Source organism: Protomyctophum parallelum, assembly GCF_964188405.1.
Source record: "Protomyctophum parallelum genome assembly, chromosome: 6".
Taxonomy (NCBI): Eukaryota; Metazoa; Chordata; class Actinopteri; order Myctophiformes; family Myctophidae; genus Protomyctophum; species Protomyctophum parallelum.
Genome location: NC_139701.1, coordinates 1,059,684 through 1,071,899, shown reverse-complemented (window position 1 = coordinate 1,071,899; position 12,216 = coordinate 1,059,684). Strand labels below are relative to the sequence as shown.

Genomic DNA, 12,216 nt, shown 5'->3' with positions numbered 1-12,216 from the left:
ATAATATGTTTTAAATGTGAATCTTAACATTTTAGGACTTGTTTAGTAAAATGACTGTCTTCAGTCAAAGCTTTCACCACAATAACAGAAAAGACACTAGTAGAATATAGAACCCTGTGTTGAGTGAAGTCCACAATAACAGAAAAGACACTAGTAGAATCTAGAACCCTGTGTTGAGTGAAGTCAATAACAGAAAAGACACTAGTAGAATATAGAACCCTGTGTTGAGTGAAGTAACAGAAAAGACACTAGTAGAATAAAGACACTAGTAGAATATAGAACCCTGTGTTGAGTGAAGTCCACAATAACAGAAAAGACACTAGTAGAATATAGAACCCTGTGTTGAGTGAAGTCCACAATAACAGAAAAGACACTAGTAGAATATAGAACCCTGTGTTGAGTGAAGTCAATAACAGAAAAGACACTAGTAGAATATAGAACCCTGTGTTGAGTGAAGTAACAGAAAAGACACTAGTAGAATAAAGACACTAGTAGAATATAGAACCCTGTGTTGAGTGAAGTCCACAATAACAGAAAAGACACTAGTAGAATATAGAACCCTGTGTTGAGTGAAGTCCACAATAACAGAAAAGACACTAGTAGAATATAGAACCCTGTGTTGAGTGAAGTCCCGACTCAACCAAGCGTGAATCTCGTTTGCCACCACGGAGTAACCTCGCATCTCGGAGGACAGTCAAGACGGGCAGTGTCGGTAGGCCAATCGGAGGCAGGCCTATGCTCGGACGCAAACAAGATTCACGCCGCAACCAAGTGGTTAAAAATGATTAAATGAAATGTCCAACACAACAAGTGTGTGTGTGTGTGTGTGTGTGCGCATGAGTGAGTAAGCAGGTTTTGGCACAGGTCAGTTGCCAGTGGTAATATAGGTGTTGGGTTTCACTCTCGATGCAGAGTTGTGACAGCATGAAAAGGCAGGTTGAGCTACAGGGCGTTGACCGTGACCTCTGTGACCGTGACCTCTGTGACCCTGACCGTGACCTCTGTGTGTGTTGGAGTGTGACTCCACCTGGCTGACGTGTCACTCCTCGTTAGAAGTGCTGGTGTAAAGTAACTAAGCACATTTACTCAAGTACAGTTTTCAGGTACTTTTACTTCTCCACGATAGCCCCATATGGTAGGTGCTTAGTATGAGGTATAAAGTACAGCAGCCTTGTGTTCCTAAAACAGAAAGATTGGGTATTGGGTAAGACTGACGTTATGTATCTTTCAGGACCTTTCACTGCTTCGTGACTCTCAACCATTACTCTATGGCTCTTTCCTCAGCTATTATTCTTTGTCTGAAATAATTTCTGCATTATCGACATAATGAATTATGCTCTGTTGTATTTAGCCAAGTACAAACCTCTGATATTCTCTGCAGGTTCTGTGAGAAGATGAAGGCCATCCAGGTGATTTCTGTGACTGCTGTGTGTTCTGGCAGCCAACGCTCAGGTCCTCAAGCCTGGCAAATGCCCCCAGCCTGCTGTTCAGCAGAACTTTGATGCCACCAGGGTGAATACAGAAATACTATATTACATATATCTGGCCTTGGTTTTCGTGTTTGCTACTATCTGATATCTGCTAAGGAGCAACACAAACATTTCTTTACTAATTCAATGTATGTACATGCATGAATACTGTAAAATAACTTTTGATTGATTGAACAGGCTACTTTATTAGCAGTTTGCAGAAAAAAGCAGGTCTGCTAAGAGGATTTAAAACCAAGAAAGCGTATGGCTTGTTTCCATTGGGGTCCTTTTGTACTATTTAACCCATTTTGGGCGGGAACCCCTTTTGGTGTTTTAGAAGGTTGAGCACCACTGACATAGAAACATAGGTTTTTCAGTAATCTCTAGGTTACATGTACTACCCGGGACTTGAACCTCCGTAGCATGGGAGAGGAGTACCTCCACAAGTTTATCCAGGGGAGATAATCCTCACCCTAACCCTAACCTCCCACGGGGCAGCACACCTAAACCTAACCTTAACCCATGTCTAACCATTGACTCTCTTACTCTCTACTCTCCTCTATATGTATGTCTCTAAATGTTTGTATGTCTTTAAATGTTTTGATGAATTGAACAATGTGGACCCTGTTGTAAACAAGTGTAATGCTTAATTGGGTCGTCCACTCACAGTTGACAGTCTTTGTATTGAGTTTGTGCTTAAAATGTACTGTAAATTCTACAAACTGTTAATAAAGATTTCAATCAATCAAAAAAAACTCTCCTCTCCTCTCCTCTCCTCTCCTGGCTCGCTCGATCATCTTATCGGGGCTCGACTACTACTGTCTGTATTGGACTTCCTGTTTCAAAGTCCAGCTGTAGAAGAGAAGAATGGAGCAGTGTTTTGGTTTAACGCAAATGTTATGCTGTCACTGGCAATCAGGAACTTGCTTTTAATGGATCTTTATCATGCTTTTATTTTATCGTTGGGAAACTGAGAACTGTGCGCGTTTCATGTTGATTTTCATGTAGATCTATATGTATCTACAGTAAATCTGGCTGTCCTCCTGCAGCATAGCTGTGACATAAGGTAAAGTTCACTTTCAAACATTACAGTAAAGGCGCTGTATGAAGAATATAGCCTATATGATATTCATAACAATAAAACAAAGTAACAGACAGTGAAATGGGAAGTTAAAACAGGCAACAACAAAGACAGTAACACATACAACACAGAAAAACAATATAAGTGCTTGTTTTATGGCTGCGTTTTAGAAGCTTTTTAAAGGAACGTTTACCAGCTACAGTATCATCTTAATTCTCTTCAGTTAGTCCTCTTGGACTTTTGGGGGGTTATCCTTTAGTTTAGAGTCAGACCAAGTGTATGACTGTAGTCTGTTTGCATTTCTGTCTAGTATTCAATCCATCAACCGGCGTACGACTGCGGAGGCTCCGTCACTTTGTTTTTGGAGGAGAGTCGAGGGACGACCATGAGTCAGAAGACCTGAACAATCTCACATCGTGCATTAGGACCGCTACATTTCAGTAGGACACATCTGTCCTGCAGACTTTGACATCGTCATTCAGTAGGACATATCTGTCCTGCAGTCTGTCTGTGTGACATGCAGGACTCACTGGAGGCTCTGGTCAGTGTGCTGGAATCTTATAGAGGAAGAGATAAAATTGTGAGTATTCTTCATCATGATGTCAAACAGTCAGCACTAAGCTAGCCTATAAGATTTAGACTCTCATAGATGTATTTTATGTTTTTGTATGTATTTTATGATCAAATACATCTACTAAGTAGTCAGCAGCATCACACAATAGTATACAGTAGTAGCAGATCCACAAGCTGAAAATGCAGTGCGAAGCAACATGTTTTGAGCTTGTCGATCTGCTTTGTTATTATATTATGATACATTATGATATTTTAGAATTTGAATCCTGAAAAGTAACCGGATCTGTCGGTTTCCACCCGACAGAGGTGATATAATTATTAACCATAACCATAATATCTGACAAACATTAGGAGAAAATATTAGCAGATCTACAAGCTCACATTACGTCGCCTTGTAGATTTGCTATTCTAGAGCACAATTAAGTGCAATATATAGGGTTGAAGTGGTTAATCAATTATGCTATATTTCTGATCGTGTTCATTGATTTGACTATGGGTACCATTGGATAAATAAGAATGCTGCTTCTCAGACACTTTTATATCTTTTAGTAAGTACTGCGTAGTAACTTGAACACATTATGATATTATAATGATCAGTAGGCTTTTTTTGATTGATTGAAATATTTATTAACAGTTTGTAGAATTTACAGTACATTTTAAGCACAAACTCAATACAAAGACTGTCAACTGTGAGTGGACGACCCAATTAAGCATTACACTTGTTTACAACAGGGTCCACATTGTTCAATTCATCAAAACATTTAAAGACATACAAACATTTAGAGACATACAAATAGACATTTCTATGTAGCTAAAGAACAGAACAGGAATTCATCATATGGGAAGCAAAAAATGGAAAAGATACAATATACAGTGAGGGAAAATGGGGGGGGGGGGGATTCAGATTTTACAGAGGCCAGTTTCGAATTGCAGCCATCCGTAGGTGCCCTTTGAGAGCGGTTTTGAAGGAGTCACAGGATTCGCATGTCTTAATGACTGTTGGTAGGGCGTTCCACATTTTGGTGGCATAGGAGCGAAAATAATTTAGTCCCTTGTTTGTGCCGAATCTGGGTTGTACATGGTTCGTTGCACTCCCTCTGGTGTTGTGGGTGTGGACTTCGTTTACATTAAGGAAGTATTTAGAGAGGCACATGGGTATCTTTGAACCAAAAGTTCATCTTACTCTTATGTACCTGTACAGAACAAGACTTAATGATAAAGACAAAAGACTGTAAGTATACACCAATATATCGACCGGTACGACCAGCCCTGTTGGCTGCCATCGGCATATTTGCAAATAATGTGACATTCACTTGATGGCAGTAAATAATGTGACATTCACTTGATGGCAGTAGCCGATGTTTATATCTGCAAAGGCAAAGGTTTGTTGTGACGGAGATGGTGAAGATTTATTTCCCCGTGGCACATAAGGGTGAATGAATAACAACAAAACAGATTCGTATTGGTCTGCATGGAATCTTCACGTCGTGCATCCCAAATAAAGACCATCTTTAACCTTCATGTGATTCACATTCTGTATTTCAATAAACATATTTAAATATTAAACCCATGTATTTGTCTCATTCTTCCTGCTGGTCTAGATAAGAACCGTGTGTTATGGGTCCCAGCTGGTCGGTGGGGTTCTGTCGCGGCGGACGGAGAAGAATTCGTCTCAGCTTGGTAGCAGCCTGCTGCTGCTGTCTGCTCAGCTCAGCCACTGCAGGACGGTACTACGGCTCTTTGACGACTTCTCCATGTTGACCTACTCCCACAGCTATGGACTGGGTGCAGGGGTGAGTTCAGGCCCGGTTTGGCCATCAGGAGCACCGGGACGATTACCTCCTAGTGGCCTGGCTGTCCTTTTTGCATTAGGTCAGGCCAGCAAAAAATAAATCTCTCCTAAGCTCAGGCCAGGCCAGCCACAGTCAATTTCAATTCAGGCAGTGTTGCTGCAGCACAACTACGTTGTGTGTCTTGTGTTAATGGAGGGAAGAAGTTAATAATATAAATAACATCAGATGGTACATTTCTCATGTGAAATTACTGTAAAGGCCCCCAAAATGTCCCCCAAGGGCCCCCAAAGTTTTGGCCTGCCAGGGCGTATAACTCCCGGCCTGATTTGGAGTTCCACTCCGGGCCTGGGTGAGTTCAACAAGGGTGATTTGGACTTAGTTATCGCGTAGTGTCACGCACAAATAAATGGCAGGCAGGATCTTAAAAGTATACTATTTTAGTACAAAGAGCAGCGGTCCGAGCACTCAAAGAAGTTTAATAAAGAGGAGAGGGCGGATATAAAATCAAGGTACTATATTAAAGTTAATACGCCAGCATGTTTTATACCATTTAAGTGGTATGAAAGTCAATCGGATATATATAGTATAATATCGTTTTGCATCTTTGTGACGGGCCTAAACATTCTCCCCTTCCTCCCCGCACACACAGGAACAATTTTCTCGTTGACATATAATAATTTGGGAAATATTAAAAATTTTACCCCTAAGTACAAGGTCGGTATCGGCCGATCGTGAGGAAAAACTGTGATCGGGGTCGGTCCTAATAAACCTGATTGGAGCACGGGAGCACCTCTAGCAGGCTGTATGCACTTTCAAGATTTTCAAGTGGGCCCTGATTCAGAGAAGGTTGGGAACCACTGTTCTACATGCATAACTGGTCTGGTCTGCATGGTGTCACATAACTCACATTTTCCCCCTGTCTGGCCCATGACAAAAAATGCGTTTCAACACTCCTGAACGTGGAGTTCAAATTTTTAACTTTCTTTTGTTCTTAGGAGGAGGACTGCGCCGTGCGGTGGATCTCAGTGCTGAACAACGTGGCTGATCAGTTGTACTATCCCTGTGAACACATAGCCTGGGCCGCAGACGCAGAGCTCATCAGAACCAAGTCTGACAAGTGGTGGCTGCTCAGCACTGTGCTGTGGGGAACCTCCCTGCTGCTGGGGATCCTTAGGTAGGGCTCAGGTCAACTCCTTAAAGGACCACTTCACCACTTTTCAACCTATCTTCATATAATAGGTCCTCACTAATAATCATGAAGAAATTGTGATTTTTTTTTTTCCTACTCTGTCTGTGTATCATAGGAGGGATGTGGGCAGTTCAGAAACTGTCTTCCAGTGACATCATCGATGGGGAATACAAGCTAATAAAAACTGCAGGCTTTCTAGTCCTGAAAAGTTGCAATGCGAAAATGGAAGCCATCGTTCTCACGATAATGAAAATCTAAACATTTTTGTAAAAAAAATTGTTAAAAAAATTATCTGCCTAATGATGATGTCACTGGAAGACGGTTTCTAAACTGCCCACAGCCCTCCTATGAGACACAGACTGAGTAGAAAAGAATTGTGCCATTTATTCATGTTTATTAGTAAGGACCTATTATATGAAGATAGGTTGAAAAGTGGTGAAGTGGTCCTTTAAGCCCTGCGCTCACAACATTTCTAAAAGACCTCCTAAACATTTGGCTAAATGTTTCAAAAAATAGCAGATCTAGAAGGCTGAGGTTGTAGTCGTTAAGTCTAGCTGGAGCAACCGTGTAGTTGGTCTAGTTCAGGGGTGCCCAAAAGGTAGATCGTGATCTACCAGTAGATGCCCTTAAAGAATATTTCATTAAAAAAAGAAGAGAGAAAAATGGCATAGTTTTAAGATGTTGATATTGATTTTGCATTCATCTTTAGGGCCCCAAATCTCACCTTAGCATGAGTGTATTTAAAACAGAAACTCATATTTTGACAGCAGAAACTGTCATAATTTCACACCCCCCCTCCCTTTCTAATTATTGGACAGTATTAGGATGTTGATTTTGTATTCATCTTTAGGTCCCCAAATCACACCTTAGAAAGCACTAGTGTCTATTTAAAACACAAAGTGTTTTTTGACTGGGGAGTAACAAGACTCTAGTTACTGACAGAAAACCCAACTCGGCTCAACTTTATTCATAAAACGTTGGACCTCAACCACTGTTAACGTCTTAAAGGGAATCATTTTAACAGAAAACAAAAAAAAACAACCCCTGACCAAAAGGTTGGGAATGTGGCACAAATGGTGATGAAAATGATTGTCCTTGTCTCCAGGTCAGTCAGGGTTGTCATGAAGCTGAGGAAGAGGCTGAAGAGATGTGAGACAGAAAGAGCTCACAGCAGGTATACTGCATGTCCTTTCATATGGGTGGGCGGCGGTGGCTCAGGGGTAGAGTGCCTGGACGGTAACCGTAAGGTTGCCAGTTCGAACCCGGGCTCCCCCAGAGTTACTGTCGAAGTGTCCTTGAGCAAGACACTGAACCCCTAATTGCTCCCGATGTGCTAGTTGGTGCCTTGTATGGTTTCCGCTGCCATCGGTGTATGAATGTGTGTGTGTGTGAATGGGTGAATGTAATGCACAATCTCTGTAAAGCGCCTTGGATAAAGGCGCTATATAAATGCACCATTTGCACCATTTATCATTTATATCACTGACATTCTGTTTCTGTTAGGCATGTAACGATATATATCATATATATATATATATATATATCGATATTAATCCCGACGATATGAAAAAAGGGAAAAAAAAGGGGGGCTAGTGTGTGGTGTGAAATGTGAGCTTTAGTCATATTCCATCATATTCAAGTGCTTTTGGAGAGAAATGATAGTCACTTTCAGTAGTAGAGCACTGCAGAGGGGAGCTGTGTGTGTCTGTGACTGTAGAGGGGAGCTGTGTGTGTCTGTGACTGTAGAGGGGAGCTGTGTGTGTCTGTGACTGTAGAGGGGAGCTGTGTGTGTCTGTGACTGTAGAGGGGAGCTGTGTGTGTGTGTCTGTGACTGTAGAGGGGAGCTGTGTGTGTCTGTGACTGTAGAGGGGAGCTGTGTGTGTCTGTGACTGTAGAGGGGAGCTGTGTGTGTCTGTGACTGTAGAGGGGAGCTGTGTGTGTCTGTGACTGTAGAGGGGAGCTGTGTGTGTCTGTGACTGTAGAGGGGAGCTGTGTGTGTCTGTGACTGTAGAGGGGAGCTGTGTGTGTCTGTGACTGTAGAGGGGAGCTGTGTGTGTGTGTGTGTCTGTGACTGTAGAGGGGAGCTGTGTGTGTCTGTGACTGTAGAGGGGAGCTGTGTGTGTCTGTGACTGTGCCCAGGTGATGATGGTCGTTGATGCTCATCAAGGAAGGCAATTATGTTTCTGCACTGTCAAAAGTAATGCTACTTCTTTTGCAATGTAGTTAAATAAAAAAATAAAGATAAATTAGATAAAATAAAAGATAAAATGTATAAAATAAAATAAACTGTAATCTTTCTTTAAAATATATAATTTGTTTAATATCGTGAAAAATCGTATCGTGAACCTCATAATCGTGATACAAATCGTATCGTGAGTTGAGTGAATCGTTACATGCCTAGTTTCTGTACATTAGAGCTCCTTTCCCACTGAAATACATTACAATCTACCGCCTTGTCATTATAAGTCATATTCTGTGCATGCGAGCATTACATACGCTATTCATAACAATCATCTAATGTGGGAACAGTGAAAGAAGGAATGTGTGAATGACTTTTGCTGTAGATGACGCAGATTGTTGTGCATTCCAAGTGGCTAATGAGCTGTAGTGTATACTGTATTTACTCACTTATACATAAACCTTATACATTTGTTACATTGTTTGTTATAACCAGAGAGTATACAAGGTCTGGTTTTAGCTTTGCATGGCCAGACTAATATCACTGTGTAGATAATTAGTCTGGTGTGGAAGCGTCACAGCAAAAATGTCCCACTTTCAATAGTGTTAATTTTGAGGACTAAAGACTAAGGGTCGATTCATACTCCTATTTTACCGCTGTTTCGGCGCTGTAGTGCCGAAATGATTTCGGCTCGTCAGAAATTTTCAGTAGCACCGAAGAGCCGACTTTAGGACTGTACCCGCCCCCCCGAACCTCAAATGACGTCAAATTGTAGGCTCTACAGCGCCGAACCGACTTTTATTCGGCTCTAAAATAGGAGTATGAATCGGCCCTTAGTCGACTAAGGTTTTTGATATTTCGTCGACTAAGACAAGACTATCAAAAAATAATTTCAGAAGACTAACATGGGACTAAACACTAAATGTTTTTTCAAAAGACTAACAAAAAATAATTTCAGAAGACTAAATGGGACTAAAGACTGTTATTCAAAAGACTAAGACTTAAGACTAAATCTAAATATGCTGAAAAAATAAACACTGATTGCTCACCCACAACTCTGTGGTGAGCGATATTCAAATTCAAACTTGCCATACAAATCTTCCCAGGGCATTTTCTCTTTTTTTTTGCTGTGACAGATTTGTCTGGTTTCCAGTCTAGTTGTATTGGTTATAAACATGAATGATGATGTAGTAGGATTCAGGATGAACGAACTTTTAGACGCAACTGAAAAGACGTTGTAACTCTTGGTCTCCACAGTGAGGCCAGCTCAGCGAGCCGCTCTCAGCTCCATGGACAGATGAGAAGGGAGGTCCTCAGCGTCGTCAGCAGCATGGCCGACCTCAGCAACGCCATCCACTGGATGCCGCCCGGCTTCCTGTGGGCGGGACGCTTTCCCGTCTGGATGGTGGGCCTGATGGGCACCGTCTCGTCTCTGATTGGCTTGGTCCAGATGAACGACAGCAGCAGCAGCAGCAGCAGTGCATAGATGTAGCCTAGTAGCCTACTAGGGATGTTCTAGACTCTAGTCAGCTAAACAATCTATGCCAGTGTATTATTTGAAAATCAAACTATTTTCATTGCGACCTCAGACTTATAAACGGATCAGTTTAGTGTGTGCTGGCACAATCACCTCAATATACTGTATCAGAAACGTCTAATTAGATAGAGAGATTGTCTGGTGGGACAGGAAACCAGAAGCCTTAAAATTATGAAATAGTTTGTATATAATGGTTTCATAAAGAGTATGTGAATATAGCAGGACTGGAGGATGTTAAACCCATTTCACAGCGATCTATTAGTCTTTAGATCATATCACAATAAAACATGCAGTGCATGTCTGTGTGTGTGTAGGCATGCAACAGTCCAGCATTCAATCGCTTATAAAACATGTATAATCAGCCCCTATTTTAGGTGCTCAACATCACAGGGTCCCTCAAGGGAGGGAGAACCAAGTGCATCCATTTGGTTCCACTTGTATGATGCTAGAGTTATGGGGGTCATTGAACCACTGCTCTAAGCTTTCCAAAATGTCAATCAAATAAGTGGAAAACTTTGCAACTCAGGCTAATTTCAACTTGTAAACCTTTGTTATACACACACACTCTGGGCTTTAAGTTCTCAGTCCTGGGGACGGATTTCAGTCCTGAGGATCTCATTTTAATGAGATCAGTGCAGATTTGCTAAAGATAATTTTCAGTCTTGGGATTATTTTTGGCTTTAAGCCCTGGGCACATTTAAATCTCACATTATTCCTTAATAAGTAAATGTTTTATGGAGGAAATCAAATTAAATGATTTGGTTTTATCCATACAGTATTAATCGAGGTCGGGTTTTTTCTGCACTGAGCGAGAGAACCGGCAGGACAGCAAGACACCACACAGGTATTTGGCTCTTCAAAATAAGGGTTGCAAGTGGAAAACCTTGGCAATGCGTGATTAATAGATTAATCAATCCTGGTGACCATTTTAAATATTGTTCTTCACAGCAGTCATAATCAAGCGGGAAATCTAGAACTCTTATTTATGTAAATACTCTTGGAGTCGGAGAAGTATTGAGAGATCTTTTTGTTTGAACTGGTGCTGCATAGACTGTCAAAAATAAAATATATTGTAGATTATTGTATTATAGATTATTTGTAAGACATCCCACAAAATGAACATGATTTTATTTTTTAAATAAAACTACTATAATTCAAATCTTGTGTTGTCTTTGCAGATCTTTCCTTTCAACGTTTCATTGAGTGTCCGTGTGGAGTGACGCATGCGCACTTCATTGGCGTCCATTAGCGGTTACAGGACGACTCGCTTAACCCATTCTGACCTGAGATCAGATTCATACGAGGTTTTCCACTGGACACACACTGGTCTGATGAACCCATTCTGACCTGAGATCAGATTCATACGAGGTTTTCCACTGGACATACACTGGTCTGATGAACCCATTCTGACCTGAGATCAGATTCTAAAAATGTCAGTCGGTCTTCGATTTTTCAAAAATGGCAGACCTACAAGCTCGTATCGCGCCACTCGGTGGCGCGATATGAGCTTGTAGATCTGGTATTTTTCAATAGATAAAGCATAACATGATGCCAACACCAAAATGGGTGCCCGGTCAGAATGGGTTAAAGTGCTAGTGTAGCACTTGCAGTGGTAACCGGAACAGAGTGAGCACCCCATATTTCAACTATGTATGTACGTACAGTATAACACTGTCTCTTGGTGCCCAAGACAAATTTCTCCTCAGACAATAAAGGCTAATTAAATTGAACAAATAGTACACACAAGACATTGCTACAAAACCTCTGATAGTCATTTTGGACATACAGTAAACAAGAAGCTGAAGGGTCACATTTAGGTCTGATATTTACCCTGCATGTTAATCATGTGTATATTATTTCCAACCATTTATTCATTTGAGGGAAAGTCAATTTACAATTTAGGCATTTAGCAGACGCTCTTAATCCAGAGCTAATTTAATGTTGAGGTACCCACTAGACTGGACCTGTATGGCTGTATCCCTTGAAACCATGGTGACAACGAGTGGTTCTCAACCTTTGTTGGATCAGGGCGCACAGCCCACCCATCTGCACACGGCTGCTGAGTTAAAGGACCACTTCACCACTTTTCAACCTATCTTCATATAATGGGTCCTCACTAATAATCATGATAAAATGGCACGATTTTTTTCTACTCAGTCTGTGTCTCATAGGAGGGCTGTGGGCAGTTTAGAAACCGTCTTCCAGTGACATCATCATTAGGCAGATTATTTTTTAAACAAGATTTGTTTTACAAAAATGTTTAGATTTTCATTATCGTGAGAACGACGGCTTCCATTTTCGCATTGCAACTTTTCAGGACTAGAAAGCCTGCAGTTTCTATTAGCTTCTATTGGATTCCCCATCGATGATGTCACTGGAAGACGGTTTCTGAACT

The 12,216-nt window shown here is 41.2% G+C and overlaps 1 protein-coding gene across 3 annotated transcripts; it reads left to right on the top strand.

Moving 5' to 3' along the window:
• The first annotated feature begins 2,329 nt into the window (after nt 1-2,329).
• Nucleotides 2,330-10,968, top strand: pex11g (peroxisomal biogenesis factor 11 gamma). 3 transcript variants are annotated; one of them, XM_083767594.1, is made up of 6 exons: nt 2,330-2,535; nt 2,861-3,130; nt 4,725-4,916; nt 5,912-6,090; nt 7,211-7,279; nt 9,542-10,968. In XM_083767594.1, the coding sequence occupies exons 2-6, from the start codon at nt 3,068-3,070 to the stop codon at nt 9,768-9,770; spliced, it is 732 nt and encodes a 243-aa protein (XP_083623720.1). In that variant the 5' UTR covers nt 2,330-2,535; nt 2,861-3,067; the 3' UTR covers nt 9,771-10,968. The 3 variants fall into 3 exon arrangements, 2 of the variants coding, with proteins under 2 accessions (XP_083623720.1, XP_083623719.1); XR_014569394.1 differs by lacking the exon at nt 2,330-2,535 and having other exon boundaries at nt 2,799-3,130; nt 9,542-10,715; nt 10,770-10,968; XM_083767593.1 differs by lacking the exon at nt 2,330-2,535 and having other exon boundaries at nt 2,799-3,130.
• Nucleotides 10,969-12,216: the final 1,248 nt, after the last annotated feature.